At 28.2% G+C, this 22,205-nt stretch overlaps 1 protein-coding gene across 4 annotated transcripts in view; it reads right to left on the bottom strand.

Moving 5' to 3' along the window:
• Window positions 1-22,205, bottom strand: part of LOC101241452 (uncharacterized) — a 148,106-nt gene that overhangs the window by 69,416 nt on the left and 56,485 nt on the right. For all 4 annotated transcript variants that reach the window (XM_065805837.1, XM_065805839.1, XM_065805840.1 and 1 more), the window contains exons 19-21: window positions 8,244-8,645; window positions 8,007-8,132; window positions 5,898-6,059 (exon numbers count right to left, since the gene is read on the bottom strand). In XM_065805837.1, the coding sequence (XP_065661909.1) occupies window positions 5,898-6,059; window positions 8,007-8,132; window positions 8,244-8,645 (690 nt within the window). The remainder of the gene's footprint in view (window positions 1-5,897; window positions 6,060-8,006; window positions 8,133-8,243; window positions 8,646-22,205) is intronic.

The following is a 22,205-nucleotide window of genomic DNA, read 5'->3' as shown; positions in this document are numbered from 1 at the left end:
CCGACATGTTTTAAGCATAGAAAAGCAAAAATAATTATAAGCTACAATCAAAACAAATTAAATTTATCTTTCTCCAACTGTAAATTGCAAAAGATACCCCTCTGCAGTTAGTAATGCTAATGCGACTATTTTTTTACAAATATTTATAAATATTTTATAAATAACATTTTTTAACAAAGAGAAAGTTCAACTGGATAAAAACCAACAGTATATTGAGCAACAAGATTTAAAGAACTTCCAAGGAGCATAACAACATAACATAGTGGTGTAGTAATGAATCTTTCATAAGATAAGAAGCACTACACTTAATTTGTCTCTTCGCACAATAGTCTCCTATAATAAGGTTTGTGTTTATGATTTATAAAAAAAAAAGTTGGAAAAAGGAAAGAAAACCAGTAAATAAAATTTTTTTTTAAAGATAATCTTTTCAAAGTTTTATAGTCTAGAAGTTTGTGAAAAATCAATAACAAGATTCCACAACAAAAAAGATTGGGCAGGTGCCCTTGACAGCTGCAACAATGTAAATAACTTTAATATATGCTGCCATTGATTACACAAACGCTGAGAATTTTAGAGCTCTAGCTAGTCTAGAAGGTAGAGTCACCTAAAATCAGAGGCACATTTATGGGACAACTGACAAAAATAGGAGCAATTTAAAATTGAATACATAACAATTCATGCAATCAGTCTTAATGTAAAGATGAAAAGACATTAAAAAGTAATGGCACTATGTTCAAAGTCTTTATTATTGATTATTGATGAATCATTACAATAACTCTGGAAAACATTTAGGATTTCTCTAGCTCAGAGGCAATGCCAAACATTCACCAGATAGGTTAAAAAGAAAAAGTATCAACTACTTAAGAGTGATATGATAACCCTCTTATATTGAAAGTGTTAAGGTAATCAAGAGGTATGGAGAGTCAACCCTAATAAGGTTTGACTCTCCATACCTCTTGATTACCTTAACACTTTCAATATAAGTGCACTGCACATACATCAAAAGTAAAAACAGTAAAAAATGTAACAAATTTTATAAAAAGAACTATAAAGCATAGAAAATTTCTAAAATTTTCTATGCTTCATAGGTATTTTTATCAAATTTTTTACCTTCATAGGTATTTTTATAAAATTCATAGGTATTTTTATAAAAAAAAATTTTCAATTTATTTTATTTTAATATCTAGATAAACTAAAATAAACACTTAAAACTTATTGTACGTTTTTTGATAGATCACATAGTAAAGTCTGTCAAGTTTTTTTTAAAATTTAACACTGATTTGATAAGTTTGACATCAAACGTCAAAATGTCCCAAATTGGTCCCAGAAAAAAGCCTTGTGGTACACCACTTGAAACACTAAGCCATATAGAAGCCATGTCCTCAAGAACAACTCTTTGCCTTCTATTTTATAAAAAGGACTTAATCCATTTAAGAACTTATCCCTTTATACTGTACATTTCAATTTAGAATATAAGTTTTCTATATTGAACTGTGTTAAATGCTCTAGAAAAGTCAGTAAAAAGGATGTTGATAGGGTAATCTTGATCCCAGAGTTAGAATATCTTAGCCAAGTAAATTTCTAATGCAAGATTTATAATTATTATTTTTCAAATTATTGTCTAAAAGATGCAAAATGAAACAGAAATATAACGGTGAAAAGAGAAACAGGTTGAAAGGATTTTGTTGGATAGTTGGAACGATCAAGCTTATCATGATTTTTATAAATTGGACCTATGCTTGAATCCACATTTTTGATAACTCTCTCGATTCAATGGATAGCTTGAAAATATGTTCATTAGGAATGCTCAAACTTTCAGAACAGGTACTGAATACATACAGATGGACTTCATCAATCCCACAGGCTTTGTGTTTAACCAATGATTTTAATTTTAAAATAATTTCTAATTACTTTTGATTAATTTGTTTTCGTTTTTGACACAATTTCATTAAAGGATTATAAATTTTGATTGTTTTGATATTTCAATATCAAAACAATGAAAATATTTAGCTACAAAAAAGTTAACTTTATAAAAATTCAAACTTAATTTTTATATTTTTATTTTATCTGAGTTTATTATATTTGTAAATAATAAGCACATTTTATGTGCTTGATTCTATTTTATGTTATTTTATTTTTGCCACAACGGTGTGCAGTTTTTAAAACGCTAACTACATTATTAAAATATCTTTAAAATAAATGTTAACTATCATCAAAATACTACAACTAAATATCTATAGAGTTATTTAAACATTACTTAACAAAAAATTAGTGTAATCTAAATAGCATAGCATATCATAAAGTTGCTCTTCTCTATGTAAAATGCTCTACACTTGATGCTTTATCACAAGGTCTAAAATATGTTTTACAAGTTCATTCTTTTTCAAAAAACTACAATATCTTTTGATATTTGTATAAGTTTTTTAAAACATTCAGTCCTTACTTTTTTTACAATCTTATCACTTAAAATTAGTCAAAATCAAACTTTTCTTTTAATGACAAGTTTGCAGTATTAACAATAGAAATGCTATCGAGAAAACACTAGTGGAAAAGAGAGGCTTATCTGCTCTCCATTGAGCCACTCATTCAACCAAGCTATAGCATTTACAATGACTAATATGCAAAGGTGCAAAAGGTCAATTAACAATATGTTGAATTCAAGTTTAATGCAATTTTATGAAATGTTAAAGCATTGTGTGCAACTTACTCCAGCAAGTTTTAGAGTTGAGTTTTAGTGGTAGAGCTTTACAAAATCTGTATATTTATTTCTTAGTGATTAAAGGCTGCATATCAACAGTCAGTTCAATATAGTCACCCTTCTCAATGACCACAAATTGAAACATGCCAAAAAAGTATTTTTAACCATTATTGGTTATGCGCAGGGATGCGAAGTCCTATCAATTTTTATGCACTCCGGGACACCAGTCTCAGGGAGAAAAAAATAGAGACTTCTTGGACTGTGACTTCAGATTATTTTTTTAAAACTTTTTTGAGTCAATTAACCAGAGTTTTTAGGGGAAAAAAAGTCCCTTAAATGTTCAAAAAATAACTATTTCTTTTAGGTTGAAGGTATTTCTACTAATATACTTTATATAAAAAACTTGTTACCTTAAAGTGTACATGCGGTAGTGGTGTAGTGGTAGAGCGCTCGCCAGGTAAGCAAAAAAATTCTGAGTTTGTTTACCGCGCTCAACTTGTTTCTCTGCACATCAGCCTTTTCTTATTTTATACTCTTCCCAAAATTACATAATTTTATTAAATAAGCCACAAAGAATAGCTATTAAAATTGTTATTATAAAAACTTGTAAACTATAAACACGTATTTAAATCAAATATATAATAAATAAATGTCAAAAATTTAATTAATTTAAAATGATAAACTATAGCGACTCAAAAAATATTGCAAATTTTATTTCGACAACGTGCTCAGACAGATTTAATAGACTTCAATTGCTATACTTGTAAAATGATACTTTTTTAACTGTGTTTAAAAAGACTTTTAAAACTATTTTATCAGTAAAACCATCTGTTAGTTTAAATAATATTATTAGGAAAATGCATTAGAATAATACTTTCTTTTACTTTAGCATCAATGCAGGCGTCAAAACTCTGACCTCTTGGTTCTGAGCCAGAACAGCACCACTGCTGTAGTAGGTTTAAGTGAGTAAATATTTTTGCCTAAGCTAACATTGTCCCTGTTTTTACATAGAAACGCAAAGCGCTAAACTAATTGAAATTGAAATTCCTATTGTGTTCTTCTACAGAAAAACTGGGACAATGACAACCCTAGCCTAAGCGTAATTCGGCATCTAGCTATCAATGTACACCAAAAGTTTTGTGTATCATGAATATGCTATGAATCACCTCTTATATTCTTTAAAAGCAATGCCTGCTATAGACAATGTATGGCATAAACACGTTGCACATTTTAAATTAATTTATATGCTGCGGGGCTTGCCTTATGCAGCACTATTCAATGCGCTTGTGCTTTTACTGGTTTAAAGTTATGTAACTGTTGGCTAAACAAACTTAATTTAATAAACTTAAAGAAGTTAATGAGGGTTAGTTAGGAAACATTCATATGCTGATATAAAATTTAAAAAAACCGGACAGGACTTCAGACTCCAGGTAAAAACAAAGACTCCTGGTCTCCGACTTTGCAGCCCTGGTTATGCATCATTTTCAGCTTTATTTTTATCATCATCGACATCACTTTCACTATTTTTTATTACAAATTCCTTTTGTTTTGATACAAAATGTTTTACACACCCATTTTTGTACCAAATGTCACCATTTTTGTACTAAAGGTCCTACACATCAATTTATACACACCCTTTTGAATGCTATGCACAATGTTGATCACAATTTCTTAATCATCACACTTTTTGGAAGCTCTATCAGTAGTAATGTACACAAGGTCTTCATAACAATTCAGCACAAATTGCTTAAATAATTTTTAAACTTTTAAAACTTTTAAACTCCTTAGGTACTGCCTGGTAAAAAATGTATTTTTTACCAGGCAGCTAATAAACAACTTTTTAGGGTTTAACTAATTTAAGGTTGTTAAAGTTATCCTTAATGTGAATGCTTACATATCTACATTGATGTCCACATGTTAAACTTGAATCAAACTGAATTGTCTCTTGCAATTAGAAGCAAGTGAACTTGGATATGAATGTCTCTCTAATTATATTTTTGTATTTGATCATCATATTTTATATTGATCATCATTTTGTCATCCCTGATTTTGGAACAACAATTATACAAGCTACTAGAAATGCTCTCAGTTAAGCTGATGTGACAAATGCACTAAAGGGATGTCCATTAAGGGCAATTAATCTAAAAAAACTGCAAGTAACAACTTTTCAAATTGATTCTAAAAGAAATAAGATGTTTGGATTTTTTAGCCAAGAGTAACAATGAATGAAACAACCAATAAAAACCAAGCTGATGACATTGCTGTATCTTTTATTAAGGGGATTTTTTTTCTTTAGAAAGTCAGTTTTATGGTTTTTTATAGATGTGTAAGGAGTCTGCTGGTACTGCCACCATGATTTTATATCTTTTCTTACACATTTTGTAACATTTCTTACACTCTGCAAGTTGATTTTCTTTGAAAAACAAAAAATAAAATCACACAGAACTTTTGTCAATTCGTGCACTAGAGTTTACCTCTTTAAATACTTTTTAGGACATGCTGAGTGTTTGTTGTTGTTTTAATGTTGGGTGCTTCTGAATATTTAACAGATAGAACTATAACCTTTAGACACATTGATTATTGATTCTTAATTCAAAATAGATAAATCTTTTTTTTTTTTAATTAAACATAATTATAAATACTTATAAAACTTTATGTGTCCTTGTTTGCAGTCATAATTCTAATTATGTACTTTTAATTTGCAGTTATAATAAATAATCTATTAAGCATAAAGTTTTTGTATCAGTAATGAAGACATAATTGAGACATTTATTTTTTAAACATTAGTAAAATAAATAGCCCGGAAAATAAATTTAAGCAGGAAAAATTGTAATTTGTTACGAACTTTGCTATTTTTAGTCTGGCACAGTCGCACAAAACCATTAAAAGTTCAGCATTTAACAATTTTGTTATGAAAAAAATATCATTATTAGTTAAAAAAGTTAAAGCCTAAAAATAAAACTTTTTAAAAAAAAATTTAAAAAAATGTTTTTATATATATTCAATACTAAAAAACCACATTGAACTAAAAAACCACATTGAACTAAAAAACCACATTGAACTAAAAAACCACATTGAACTAAAAAACCACATTGAACTAAAAAACCACATTGAACTAAAAAACCACATTGAACTAGCCAAACACTTATTATATTAATTACAAAGAGTCTATTAATTTATCAATTAATTTAATGCAAACCTAATAGGTTCTTTGTTATGATATCTTCTTCAGCAAAGACTAATTGGTCAGACTTTGATTTCAAATTATTACACTCATCAACAAACATTTCAGTTTGAGATTTTGCTTTGTTATTTTCTTCTTTTAGAATAGAAAACTGTTCCTTTAAAAGTTGTAACTCATCTAAAATAAAACAAATTTTCTTTACAACTTACAAAGACAAAACAACCATTTCTATTTAATAATTAAAAACAATGTATTACATTCTTTACAAAAACATAGAATAAACAAAAAGTAAAAATATATAAACTTAATTAGTACTTAGCACAAAGTAATATTTGCACATCATATATTACTTTAGTAAATTTAAAGACTCCTAAAAATTCTATAATCTATGTAATTTCTATAATACTCAAGTTTGATTCACATAAAATTATAAATGATTATGCATTAATTATAGTTGCTCACAACAATTATAAATGATGATGTATACACTGACAAAATGCAGTATATGCAGACATGATGTAGTCAACCCAGAAAAATTATAAGGAAAGAAAAAACAAGTCAACAAGATACAAACAAGTCTGAAAAGAAAAATTTTAATACCAGTTATTTGTGTTTATATTATTTTCCAATGATCAATTTGTCAAGCAGTCTGGTACTATCATTTTTATATATCAATTTGTCAAGCAGTCTGGTACTATCATTTTTATATATCAATTTGTCAAGCAGTCTGGTACTATCATTTTTATATATCAATTTGTCAAGCAGTCTGGTACTATCATTTTTATATATCAATTTGTCAAGCAGTCTGGTACTATCATTTTTATATATCAATTTGTCAAGCAGTCTGGTACTATCATTTTTATATATCAATTTGTCAAGCAGTCTGGTACTATCATTTTTATATATCAATTTGTCAAGCAGTCTGGTACTATCATTTTTATATATCAATTTGTCAAGCAGTCTGGTACTATCATTTTTATATATCAATTCGTCAAGCAGTCTGGTACTATCATTTTTATATATCAATTTGTCAAGCAGTCTGGTACTATCATTTTTATATATCAATTTGTCAAGCAGTCTGGTACTATCATTTTTATATATCAATTTGTCAAGCAGTCTGGTACTATCATTTTTATATATCAATTTGTCAAGCAGTCTGGTACTATCATTTTTATATATCAATTTGTCAAGCAGTCTGGTACTATCATTTTTATATATCAATTTGTCAAGCAGTCTGGTACTATCATTTTTATATATCAATTTGTCAAGCAGTCTGGTACTATCATTTTTATATATCAATTTGTCAAGCAGTCTGGTACTATCATTTTTATATATCAATTTGTCAAGCAGTCTGGTACTATCATTTTTATATATCAATTTGTCAAGCAGTCTGGTACTATCATTTTTATATATCAATTTGTCAAGCAGTCTGGTACTATCATTTTTATATATGAACTTCATCTTTTAAATTCTGTAAACAAAGAAACATTGCACTGCCTAAAAATGTAATGCTACAAAAAATTATTGAAATTTAAGTTTGACCAGTAAAGTTCTGTTGAAGAAAATATCATTAAAAAAAACTTATTTGTATAATGATTTTGTTTCTACAACACTATGATTGCAAAAATGTGACAAACAGGTGGCCAGTTAGATAGATATAGGAAAGATGATTTTGATAACATATAGTAAATAAAGAGCTATTTAGTAAGAATCAAAAAGAATATATATTCCATATGTAAAGGAAAGGTGTTTTAAAATGCCAAAGAAGAAACTTCTAATCTTAAGTAGAAGGCAAAAGATTTGTGCATGAAATAAAGAAGTTAAAATAATATCTTCAGGGAGCTTCCATAAAGTTTGCATGCAGTAAAACCACTAATTTAGGACCCCGCTATGTCAACCCCCCTTTCCATAATGTATAATTTTTCAAAAAATTAAAAACAAAAAACTTTTAGTTTATTTGACATATCTAAATTGCATAACAAGTAGATATATCTGTTGGGACTCTGAGATAAGACTATTTTTGTTATCTTCTAGCCTTTGGTCATATGAACAGATTTTTTTATAAGTTACGATTGTAAATTTTTTTCTTATTGCCAAATAAATACATTTTAAAAAAAATCTTACTCTGAAAGTCTTCAGATTTTTTGCATTCGTGAATAATTTTTTTGTTGGCGGCATGTAACTCTTGTTCAAGATTGAACTTTTGTTCTTCTAAAGAAATTACCTGTTCATTCCAAAGTTTCTTTTGATCTAAACATTGTTAAAAAATTTAATAAGCTAACTCTACAAAAATAAACAAATTAATACTACAAAAATAAACAAATACTACAAAAATAAATAAAAAGCACAAAAACTCATTACTTGCAAGAGCATGAATTAACTCTTCATTTTCAAGCTCACATTTTTTTCTGGATTCTTCAAGCTCAAGTGATTTTGCATTGACACCTTCTTTAAGCCGCTCGAGATAATCTTTGTCTACCATTGACTCTTGTTGCTCTTGTAACATAGCAACATCATCAATTAATGCATTTATTTTGGCTTTACTTATATCAATTTCAGCTTGAAGTTTTGCATTATCATTAGAGAGAACTTCATTTTTTTTACACAGCCTGCTGTTTTCTTCTCTGAGTGTTTGTACAGCTTCATGTGGTTCTTGATTGATTATTAAATCTCTTAATTTATTTTTTGTTGTTTCATGTTGAATCTCTAACGCAGTAAGTTTATCTTTCAGTTTTATATATTCATCAGGAGAGCACGTTTGAGCTGTAAAAGTTAAAAACAGTTTAATTTAAAAAACAAACAAACTATGTTTTAAAAATAAATAAGGATTTTCAAAAAACATATAAAATAAAAACAACAATAAAAAGAATAAATTAAAAATGCCAACAAAAAGGATAAAATAAGATAAAAAGTACAAATTAAATGATAAAAATGTCATCAAAAATAATGTAAAGTTTTTTACAGTGTTTTACAGGAAAATGTGACAGAAAAATACTTTAATTTGACAATTTGATTACAGCTTTTAACATGTTTTTAAAATTTAAAAAATACTTTAATTTGACAATTTGACCACAGCTTTTAACATGTTTTTAAAATTTAAAAATGCGCTTATTAAAACTTATAATTTTTGGAAATTCAATCAAGTTTTAATTTTTTAATTAAATTTTCTATTCTCATTGGGACGAAATGTTGTGAAAATAGCAAACATTTCATAACTTTTTATTCATTGTTTGTACAAAATAGAAAACTACTTTCTAATTCAAACTGAATGCGCCATTTAATTATCAAGTGAATAATATTTTATATACTTGATTATATACCTAATAAATATATATTAGACCTATACTAATATAATATATATTAGTGGAAGTATATATATACTTATACAAATATAGTATATAAATAACTTATATACTAACGTATATTTTGAGAAATGCATTGTGAAACTAGTGACATAACATTTTTTCTTTTGTTGTTTGTGAGCACGCTTCCAAAAGTTTCAATTCAAAGTTATATAACAAATATATTTGCTAAACGTTTTATTTACTAAAAAAAAATTTTTTTTAATTTTAAGTTGCATTTAGCTTTATCTTTTTAAAAAAATAGACTTTAATATAAGCTTAACTGATTTGAAGATATCAGTGAAAGCATTTAGTTTATTAACTTATACTTGACAAAAGATATTTGATATTCCAATGTTTTGATGTTTTTGAATTTTAAATATAGTCATTAATTAATAGAATGTGATCGAACCTGTACGAAATCGAAGCTTTAAGTGAAGTTTTAGTTAGATGAACTTTTTACGCTAGATACTTATTTATAAGATATTTATAAATATTACGCTAGATATTTATAAATATTAGGCAAGAAATTTAATTTTTTCAACATTTAAGTTTGGATATTTCATTGAAGTGTTGCAAGTTTTGATATTTTAATACATGGACTTTTATGCAATTCAAAGTAAAAGTTCTAGTTAAGCGAAGTTTTTTGTCAAATGGACCCTAAAAAAACTATAGAAGTTAGCAAATGGTTCATCTTAACCAGGGTATGATTAAGCGGATAACATGATAAAGTTCAACTGGAATTTTAGAAAAAAAAAACAAATTTTAAACTGGATTAAGCTTTCAAATAGAAGAAATAAATCATTTTTAATTTGAACTTATATCGCATAAATTAAATTTGAAGTACGCCACACATAAATTATATGTGATGTACTTTATTACAAATATGTCTTTATTTAACAATATGCAAACTACTACTGTTTAAACATATCTTGACTTTAGCAAACAAATTTTACTTAAAATATTTTCTATAAAATCAACTTATAATTTTCTCCCTCATATGTAGGGTTACCAAAAAACCACATTTATAAAAAATCGCGGTTTCGGTTTTAATTTTTAAAAAAACCGCAGTTAACCGTGGTTTTCGGTTTTTTTGTTAATTAATAAAACTTATGTAAATTTATCTTGCATTATTTATTAAAAAAGTTATTTAAACAAAGTGTTCTAACATGTTTATATTTCGAAATAAAACTTACAATGACTTATTTTATTGTAAAAAAAAATTTGAGAAAACTAAAGATTTTAACGATTCATCAGATAATCGTGATCTGATTTTTGTGCAGAAACTAGTGCAGCTCAAAAAAACGCATTCGACATCTGTTGAGGTGGGTTTTATAGAGAGTATCGCATTGTAAATTTTTTCAAGATTTTTTGTTCTTTTAACCATATTTTGGTACAACAAAAACTCTTGCTTAGGCCATTTGAATTGATCGGTAGATTTAGGCAAGTGTGTGATGCTATCTTTATTGAGAAGTGCATTTAATTCATCCTTAAGAGAAACATTTGAACTATCCAATGTTGCACATAGTACTTCAGCTAGTAGTGGTTCCTCATCATTAGAAATGAACCCAAAAATCCTAAACGCAAGTTTTCCAGCTAAATTCAAATTATTTTTTAGCAGAACAACTGAAGGATCTTTTAGGCACTTTAACAACTGCATAACATTTCCATTAATTCTTTCATCGATGCACTTTTTTAAATTTGAATGCAATAAAGATGCGATGTATTCATAGCAAATAGTTTTGAAAGCATGAATTCAAGAACAGTATCTGCTCTCAATAACGTTGCATCTTCTCTGCTAAGGAATTCCACTACTAGTTTTGCTGGCTCTAAAGCGGCATGTAATGAAGCTAACGACTTGAAATCTAGCTTGTTGATTACATCAAGAGCATTTAATTCAGTAAATGTCTGGAATAAGCATTTGTTAGTTTTCAACAAAGGTACAGTCATTGAATAATAAAGTGAACTCCAACGATGACAAACATCGAGATGCAGTTCGATTTCTTTACCAAATTCCTCAGTAACTTTCTTCTGAAAAATTTGATTACGAACTGATGACATTTGTATGAATTTCACTACTTCTTGTGCATTCATCAAAATTTCAGGGTAATTAACATTAATCTCATTGTTTACTGATTCAAAACTAAAATTATAATCATAAATTCCATGTTCATCTTCTTCTGAATCACTGTCTGTTTCCTTGGGAACCGGTACGTTTATGCCTTTATTTTTCTTGTATAACAGGTCGCATACACCAAGATGAATTGCATGATTAAAGCAAAACTGATCAACAATGTCCGTTAACTGCATGAGCTGCTTGTTGATTGCTGCACCATCTTGAGTAGAACCAACTACATCTCTTTCCATACAGACACCAAATGAATTCAAATGATCCTTAATATTTTGTATTAAAATTTCAGCAGTACAGGAACCATTAATCCTAATGAGGCCAGTTTTATAGGTTTTCTTACATTCGCTTTCATGCAGGTTGATACCAATGTACCTTCTGTGCCTCAAAGGTCTGTATTCATCATGTGTTAAGCTGAATATGTGTCATTTTTATTTTGTTGATAATTTCTTGTTTCATCACTTCCTTTTTATCAGAAAAATCTTGACGGATTAAATTCATCATAGTTGTTGGACTTTTAGGAAGATGATTTCCTTTTTGTTGAATCGATGAGTGAATAATTTTGTTGTTTGTTATCGCATTAATCGAAACACCGTCTGTAACTAGATCAGCTACAATTTCTTTAAGGTTTGTTTTTTTGTAAATAACTGTCCAATGTTTTAATTTTTTTTCTCCGGTGGTGGCTTTGCAGCTTGATACTCCAGTCGAAGGGCAATTGATAGTAATTCCATGACACAAAATATAGTTCTGCAAAGTAGTTGTGAATCCACCAGAGCATGTTACAACAGAACCGCATCTATTACAAATGCCTTCAACATCTTTTGAATTTGGAATTTTACGCCGTGTATTTATGCCGTATTTTGTTGAACCAAAATTAACTTAATATAAAAAATTGGCCATTCTATTTGAATATTCGATTACTTTATATTTGAATATATTTGCGTGTTTTATTCAATATTCAAACATTTTTTTGGAATACTTGAATAATTTTGAAAATGAAAAGACATGTTACGCTTTCCAACAACATACTATCTAAATAATAAAATAAAAATTTAATTACTTACAAATTTGATTTTTTATACTTTTCTATAATAAATAAACATTCAAAAGACATGCAAAAAAACTGCTAAAACCATTTTTGAAAACCAACGGTTTTTATTCATATAGCTTTTGACCAAAAACCACGGTTTTTGGTTATCGATGGAAAAAAAACATAAAAAGTTATGAAAACAATACTAAATTCTATAACTTTTTTTTAACAATTTGAAACTTTTAAGCAAAAAAGTTATTTAAATAAATTATTTTATCATAACATAACATGGTTTTAAATGTGTAAGGGTTGTAAAATCGTGTTTTGAGGATTATTTACAGTCCTGTAGTGTAGCGTTAAAAATTATATCATAAAACTATAATTGAGAACTTTTATAATGTTATCTTGCATTTTTTAAAGATAATTTACATGGTTTTAAATAATCATTTACACTTTTTTTCTTAAATCATTGATTGGGTCGATTTATTTGTTGTTTTTTAATATTGGATTTTTCGTTATGACCGTCACGACTGCAACTTGCTGCAACTTTTGCATACTAAATTATATGAAAGTATTTCACATTTCTGGAAAGTTTCAAGTCATTTATTAGGGTAACATGAGCACCTTAAGCGAAAATTGGAATATTTTCAAAAATAATTATGCTGGATCCAAAATTTTTGTGAATAAACAATTTTTATTGATCCCTACTCATGGTCCACTAAGATATTTGGACACCCAATTTTTTTTACTTAAAAACACAGAGGTTTTAAAAAAGTAGCAAAAGTGCTCATATTAACCAGACCATTTGGTAATATGAGCACTTAATATTATCTCAAAAAAATAACATCAAGTAAAAAAATACCAACCTGACAATTAGAATTAAATTTTAGAATATAATGATTTGTTATTTAACAAAACTTATCATTAAAAGATCGAATTTTAAGCCACTTTTTGTTGAAACAATACTACTATGTTTTGCGCAAAAATATTAGTTGGTTATATTTTCAATTTTATTAACTCAAAACTTTAAACGATAAAAACTCAAATTCTTTGAATTTAAATTACAGAAAAATATTCAGTATTGTTAAAATATTAAAATTTTTTACTATGTTTTGTTTTTATTCAAAGAGCAATTAAAACCACTGCTATTTTAGGACTTTAAACTAGGTAATTTCAAAAAAAAAACACTGGATAATTTGAGCATGCTCACATTACACAAAAATCGCATCTTTAAATTAAGTCAAAACTAAATGTTTCTATGCATTGTTTTTCAAACAAAAGTGGATTAGATTTTTAGCTAACATATTTTTCTTTATTCATTTGTGATGATATTATTTTAACAACGCAAAAAATTGAACAGCGTTTTAATTAGATGATAGCCGCTAATTACTGCATATAAATTTACGCCAATTGTACTGATTCCTGTTATCACCACATAAGGTCGATTCAAAAAATACAAAGCAACTTTATCTTCACTGCTTACATCTAAGAAATCTTTAAGTACGCTCATATTACCAAGGTGCTCATATTACCCTAATCTACCTTATTAGGGTAACTCATAAAACTACATTTTTTGAAAATGTCTGCTGGTACCCCCAAATGTGTTCTATGTAATAAATTAATACTAAATTTATAAAAAAATTTTGAATAAAAAAAAATCTTAGGGGTCACTCAAGACCTATAAACATCAGACAGGTCCCTAATATTCTAAAAAAAAGTTTTTCAAAAGCATATTATGTTGGGTCTCAAAAGAAGCAAAATTTTATAAAACATCCAAAAACAATCATTTTATATAAAGATTACTAGTTTAAACTTTATGGCTTAAAAACTATTGTTTTTAAGCCATAAAGTTTAAACTAGTAATAAAAAATAAAAAAGTACATATTTTCATAGTTTTTTCAAATAAACTTTTTTAATTTGTGTTTCCATAAATTTTTTTTATTATTTTTGAAATTCTTATAACATTTCACTTCTTTTGAGACCCAACATGATATGCTTTTAAAGAACTTTTTTTTCAAAATATTAATGACCTGTCTGATGTTTAAAGGTCTTGAACAACTTCTAAAAAAAATTTTTATTCAAAAATTTTTTAAATTTTGTATTAATTTATTATATAGAACACCATTAGGGGGTACCAGGAGACATTTTCAAAAATTATTGTTTTATGAGTCACCCTAATATATATATATATATATATATATATATATATATATATATATATATATATATATATATATATATATATATATATATATATATATATATATATATATATATATATATATATATATATATATATAAAATAGGGTGGATTTATATTTATATTTATGGGTAGCTCAAGTGCTCCAAAGTTTGGAAAGTTTTAAAAAATTTGACAGATTAAGAATAAATTAACGATTATTTTTCATTTCTTGTTACATCACAGTAATCATTAAATGTTATTGTCATATGCAATATAAAATTTTTGATTAAAAAAATGAACTTTAAAATTAATTAACAATAACTCTTAAGTTTAAATGTTCTACTCCTTTGCTAGCTTCTTTGCCAAAGTTTGCTTTTGGCTGTCTGGGTAGGCTTGACGATGTTCTTCCACAACTTGTAGCAGAAACTGGAGCTGGGATTCATTGCAAGTGATAAGTCCACTATACTCCTGGATTAGTGCAACTCCTCATTCTGCATGATTGTTTACCACTTTCAACAATTTTACCATCTCTGTTGCTTGTTTGAAATCATCACGTTCATTCCATAATTCAGGATCAACATTTAGAAATCCATCTGGTAATTCCATCATTGAAAAGAACTTTATAGATTTGGCAGTTACAAAATCTTCCAAATTCTTGTTTTTTAATAAATCCATTGGAACACTAAACTTTTTGGTGTGATCTTGTTCCAAATCTTCGTTCTGCATGGCACTCGCCATAAGTCGTTTTGTGGTTGAACTGACCTGATCAATAAAGAATGCTAAACCCACAAGTTCAGGCAAAAAATACCGTAAATGATTGGATAGCTTGATTGATGAAGCTTTCGCAATTGCTGTATGGATGGTCAAGTACTTCAGCAAAGATTTCATCAACATTAAATCACTGTATGGAGCATTTGCAGCTAGTAGGGCTGTGATCCATATTTTCAGGTAGACACGAACCACAACATCATCTAATACCAGTTGTTCTGTCAGTGTTAATTTGAATTGATGTCTGAAAATCCAGATTTTCAAACTGTAAATCACAGAATTCTGTAAACTGTAAATCAGAGGAATTCAATTTATGAGCTCCGGGGCTCATAAAAGGTACGGCACCAAGAAAGATAATGACAAGTTCCAAAAACTCCCTTTAGTCATCTCTAGGTTGACTTTGTTGAAGATTCTTGCTACAAAATTCGATTGTGCTCTCTCGAATATCTTCCACTAGATCAGCTACATCACTTGCCATTCCAATTTCATATCTGTCAGTGTCCATTAATCCCAATTTCTCTTGAAATCTCTTAAAGAGAAGAACCTCTGGAGCAGATGTTGACCCCATGCATACTTGGAATACAGCACCAATGATAAGTTCCATAAAATGATGTCGGCATGCAAAGTACAGAAGCTCCTTGCCAAGCTTTTGCTCCAGAAGAACACATGCACCAGCAATTCTGCCTGTGTTGGAACTTGTCGTATTAAAACACATTGCTCGGATGCTATTGGTTACATTCCAATCTTCAATTGCCTCTAAGACGGCAGAAGCTTGAGCCTCCCAGTTCCAGATAACAGCTCGACAACAGTTAAAAGTTGAGAAACACCATTGCCAGAAACCAATACTGGCAGACGATCCACCTTTTCTTTGCCAGTCAAATGAGGAATGAGTTTGCCGTCCTAATGTACAACCAAAGGAATTTAAACACGAAACTCTGCTTTTAACCTTGCTGATCTCTGGGCTCGATGCTCCTGCTTTTGTCAACGGTTTGAATCTCGATTTATGGCAAAATTGTCAACATTTTGACCCAAACTTCTAGCTGTTTCAGCAATAACAAATGCAGCTTTGCGATGAGATAATTTAGTTATGTCAAGAGCAGCTGCCAGACCTGGTGTAACAACAGATTTTGTGCCCATCTTTCTTTTTGCTGGAGAACAAAATGGGTGAACTATCTTTTTTGGATGATGAGGAACTTTCAGTTGCAGTCTGTATATGCTGCATATCCTTATCCTCCATTTGTTGACGCCTGATATCCATTTTCCTTTTTCTTTCGGCTGCCCTTTTTTCTTTCATTGTCAAAGTTAGATCTAATCCGGACATTGATCCTTGCCTTCCTTTCTCTCACTGTGCAAACAAGAAGTCTTTGTCTTCTTGAATGCTAATCATACTCACAGCATTAGCATGAGTCAAATCAAATAAATCATCCAATCTGAATATAAAAGAATCCTCTCTTGCTTGCTGAGTTGCAGATTTTCTTCCTCTGTTTTTTTTTTAGCAAACGCCATTCTTCAAATGTTTATCGCAGTTTTGTATGGCAATTTGGATGTTCTCTCATTGGAATTCGAGCTTTCTTCCAAAACTTAGCAATCTTATTAACTGTAACAGACAATGATTGTCAAACAGTTTCTTTCAGGTGTATGTGGTGATACAAAACAAACCAAGAGCTATACGCAAAGATGGAAGCTTACTTTCTGTGAGTTGAGCCACAGAATCTCCAAGTAGATACACCTGTGTTTTAGATCTAGTTGCTACTGACATTTTTCTATATTCTAAAATAAAAAGAAATTCACATTATTCAGTTAGCTTATATTGCAGAATGTATTAATTTGTTTTAGAAAAGAATTTCATTCAGATTACACTGTGCATTAGCATTTAATAAAATACCATATAGGTTGATTTAACCAACCAATAAATGGGAAGGAATAAACAGGCCAGAAGGGCCAACAAGAGAAAACAAGCAACAAAGTGCATAAAGGACCACGCAGGGCCGTAAAGAGAAAAGGGTTACACATACCCGGTAAAAGTAAACACCTTCTACAGTATGCCTGGCTCCCGAAAGAAGCTAGGGAGAATTGAGCTACCTCTAAATTTTATCCAAATGAGCCCATATTTGGTAAAAGAGGAAGAAAAAAAAAAATTTTACGGCGACATATAATAACTTCATTAAATTTATTTTCTAACTATCTAAGAATACTTTTAAGAAAAAAATTTATTAAAAAAATCATTTTATCATACTATAAAGTTGTAAGGGTAATATGAGCATTTTTTGACGTTTATATATAGTCATGTTGTGAGGCGTTGAAAAAAGTTTCAGTGCTGTTTTTTTAAATAACTATTACTTCTAAGTTTGACTAAAGCAAAATTAAACATTATGCATAATATTTTTTAAAAAAATGAACTCTAACTAGGTCTATAAGAAGAGCATATTAATGAAAACAAGATGTTACGACGATCACAAAAAAAAGTCGAAAAGCATTTTCTATGCTTCGTATCAAACTTTTTTAAACTACAACCATGGTAAAAGTAAAGATACTCATACATATTTTATCACCGTTTCAAAAAAAATAACATTAAAGTGCTTTAGATCACCATTTCCACATGTTACTAAGTACGTTACAACCATCATGATATGCTTGTTTTTCCATAACGGCTTCTTGGCTTAAAAAAAAGTTTAAGTGTGAACGATTTAATTTATTTCAAACGATTTACATCATTTAAACCAAGTTTTATTACTAAACTTGTTAAAGTTTGAAACTATGTGTAACTAATTTCAAAAAAATGATGTAAAGAATTTTTTTTTTAAGAAATAAAAACTTTTAACAAAAAGGCAATTTTTTTTTAGATTAAACGTTGTTTATATATAACGGAGCATATATCACAAACAGCAGCTGTTATATTTAATAACATATTTAAAATGCCAAAATCAGATGCTGAAAGATTGAAAGCTTATAGAGCAAGAAACAGAAAAGCTTTGTTAGAAAAAGAAAGAAAGAGAAGTTATCTAAGACAGCAGTTATTGACACCGAGAAAAGAAAACAAACAAAAAAATCAAGCAAAGATTCACAACCAAAGACTAAGAATGAAAAAAAAAAACTTGATTTCAATACTAATGTCAGTCTAAATTCTACACAAGACAATTCTTATAACTGCAAATCCTCAATGAGAAAGGCATTAAACAAGTATTTATTATATTAACATATATTTTTTAATATAATTGCTTACACATAATTTGGGTTCTTTTATATAAAATAACACTTTTTGGACAAAACAGGCTCTTTCAAAGTCTCCAAATAAAAGAGGAACTATTGTAGAGTTGGGTGCTGAATATGGCCTATGCACTGCTAAAGAAACACATCGAGTTCACTTCACATTAGAAGAAATTGAAAAAGTAAAAGCTTTTTATGAAAGAGAAGATACATCAGTTATGTCTCCTGGAAGAAAAGATTGTATGAAAATAGACGGAGAAAAATTTCAAAAGCGCTACTTAGTTATGAATTTAAAGGAGCTGCATCAACTGTATTGTGAAGAGAGTGCTAGCAAACCAATTAAATTGAGTAAGTTTTGTGAACTAAGGCCTACATACATTCTTACATGCAAAGATACACCACTTGAAACATGTGGTTGTATTTATCACAGTAATTTTACTTATTTGTGTGCTGCTTTGGCAAGTAAAATCCTTTTCCATTGTATTGCAATAAATGGTTAGAAAATTATGTACTGTGCAAGCCCCCAATGAATTAATGTTGGATAATGAAATGTTTATTGTGCTGTGATAGTAAACTATTGAAAGTTTTTTTGCCCGAAAATGGAGACATGGATACCTTAATCACCTATAGTTGGTGGATTAAAGAAGATCATCGCTGTGTACTCAGTCAACATAAAAAAAAACATAAAAGGTATTTTTAAACATATCCGCGACTATTTACCAAAGTTTACTGAGCATCATCTCACTAAAATGCACCAGTCAGAGCAATACTGCAGCCAAAAAGAAAATCTCTAACCAGACCAAATTTTGATACACTTTAATTATTCACAAAACTATACATGCGATTATCAGGATGCTGTTCAAGCTGCTTATTGGTCGTAGTCAACTATTACCTTGTTTACAATTGTAACCTATCATTACCAATTAGAGCTAAAATCAGTTGTAATAATATCTGACGATAATGATAAAACAAAACGTGCCACTACTACATACTTAAGCGAAATATTTGACCTCTATTGCATTGATTATATAAAAAAGTTATATTATTAAGAGATGGTCCATGCACTCAAATCAAAAATAGATACATGGCCAAATTCATACATTGCTCTGTGAAATATCATTTTCTAAGTATAGAATGGAACTTTTTTGCTACCTCTCATGGTAAAGGAGCAGTTGATGGAGAAGGAGGGTCATTAAACCGATTTGTTTGGAGGAGCGTAAAATCTCATGAAGTGGTCATCTTAAACGCTTAAGACTTTCTCTTAGCATCAAATGGGTGCAAAACTTATGTTAGACTTATCAACATAGATGATATTAATCTAAGGTGGGCCTTAATAGCTGATAAAATAGAAGAAGCGAAAGCCGTTACAAATATTACCAAAATGCATTTCTGGCAAGTATATAATGGAAAGTTTTTGGTTTCAAAATTCTCTAATACTCTGTAATGTGATTGTGGAACAATTTTAAAATTTATATATTAGTAAAAAAAATTTACTTTATATTTTTTTCCTATATTAGATTCCCGGCAAAACATTTGCGAGGTGTATGAAAGTACATACTCCTTAATACAAACAGAAATTGAGTTAATAAATAGAGTACTAAATAGATATTGAGTTGTACTAAATAGAGTTAATAAAACAAAAAAAACAGGGAGCATAAATAGCATTAGGCATTTGTTGTCTTACTCCAAATAAAATGATCCCTTGATATATTATAAAATTTATAATTTTTAACATAATTTATAATTTATATGGTTTTTATAATTATTCATCTTTTTTTATGTCATTTATTGCATTATTTGTTGTTTTTCATTTTTGGCTTTTTCGTTACGACTGTCACAACATAAAACTTAATAAAATTCTTGGAAAACTTCAAGCAAAAACTATGAAACTCACCATATAGTAAGTTCAATGTGTAGTTAAAGAACACAGCAAAGGATTTTTTTTTCACTGTGTAGATGATTGCATAAAGATTGACAAAGTTTATTTGTTTAGATTTGCCAAAAAGTAAGCGTTACAACAGTCACGCTACGTTGAGTTGATTTTTCAAATAAGTGGAACACTTGAATGATTTAACTTTTGCATACTAAATTATATAATAGTATTTAACATTTCTGGAAATTTTCATGTAAATACCCTTCTTGGTTAATTTTTAATGGCTAAAAAAGTGTCAAATGTTACGACCGTCACTTGGGTGGAATTGCCTCTATAAATATATATATATATATATATATATATATATATATATATATATATATATATATATATATATATATACACATATATATACATATATATATATATATATATATAAGTATATATATATATATATATATATATATAAGTATATATATATATATATATATATATATATATATATATATATATATACATATATATATATATATATATATATATATATATATATATATATATATATATATATATACACTTTTTTGGCTTATGCCGGTGGATGAGAAAAAGGCCGTACCAATGAATTAACCAATTATTAAAATTTTGAAAATATAAAACCGTACAACTTTAAATCCTGTAATCTTTTTTTTTGGAATCAGTACTGGTAAACAGACATTGCACCCAAATCAGAGTAAAACCATTATTTTAAAAGATATTAGAAAAACTCAGTTAAAAAAATATATATATTTTAGTTTTTTTTATTATGAAAAGAAAACTTTCAAAAAAATAAATACAATTTTAGAGGAACGCATTTTATTTCAATTTTAAAAAGAAAATGGTACTATCAGAAGCAGTTTACTTAGAATTTTTTCATTAATCTATTAGTAATTTAGATATCTAAACAACAGTCATACATTGTTTAGATATCTAAATTAATTTTAGATAATTAAGTTGTTTTTAGATTAGTTTTATTTTGCGATGTTCGATCCCCACCTTGAGTACTACCTTACCTGGTAGTACCACGCTCAACTTGTTTCTCCGCGCAACAACCTGGTTCACCAAGGTTTGTGTATCGGAGTTATAAAGTTGAGAGAGGGTTGTAACTATAACTAAAGTAGCCTCCTTGACTGAAGTGGCCTTAATGGTCTTGGGGAAGTGAATTAAAACGAATAAAAAAATAAAAAATATAGAAATATAGTAGGCTTTACTTGAACACATATAGATAACAATGCTTAAATAGGTTACTTTTAAGTATAACAATAGAACAGCACAAAATAAAATTATTCTAAAAACAACATTATGGTAATTAAAGTATAAGTATATTCAGCTGTTAAATTAAAGCTTATAAACATCATCTTTAGAATAAACAATATTGCCTGTAAACAAGGTAAACTATTACTCAAAAAAATTCTAAGTAATGCATAAAGTTTATTTATTATTTAATTATTATCATAATGCAGAATAAAAATATTAAAATGCCATCAGTTGGAAAATCGGTAAATTAATAAAAAAAGGTTGATGCCGATTCCGATTGTGTAAAAAGTGGCAGATTAGGCCGATGCCAATGTCAATTAATTGATACATCGCTAATATAAACCGACTAAAAGTTTCTTTAAATAGTGTTTTAATAACGTTCGAAATAATTTTTTATCTTTATTATGTCTATATAATATTATAGGAAACCTTTAAAATAAAAAGAATAAATTACTTTTAGTGATTGTTTAAAAAATACCCACACATAATTTAAATTATAGT

Source organism: Hydra vulgaris, chromosome 09 (assembly GCF_038396675.1).
Source record: "Hydra vulgaris chromosome 09, alternate assembly HydraT2T_AEP".
NCBI classification, from domain to species: domain Eukaryota; kingdom Metazoa; phylum Cnidaria; class Hydrozoa; order Anthoathecata; family Hydridae; genus Hydra; species Hydra vulgaris.
This window is presented reverse-complemented; position numbering and strand designations above follow the sequence as displayed.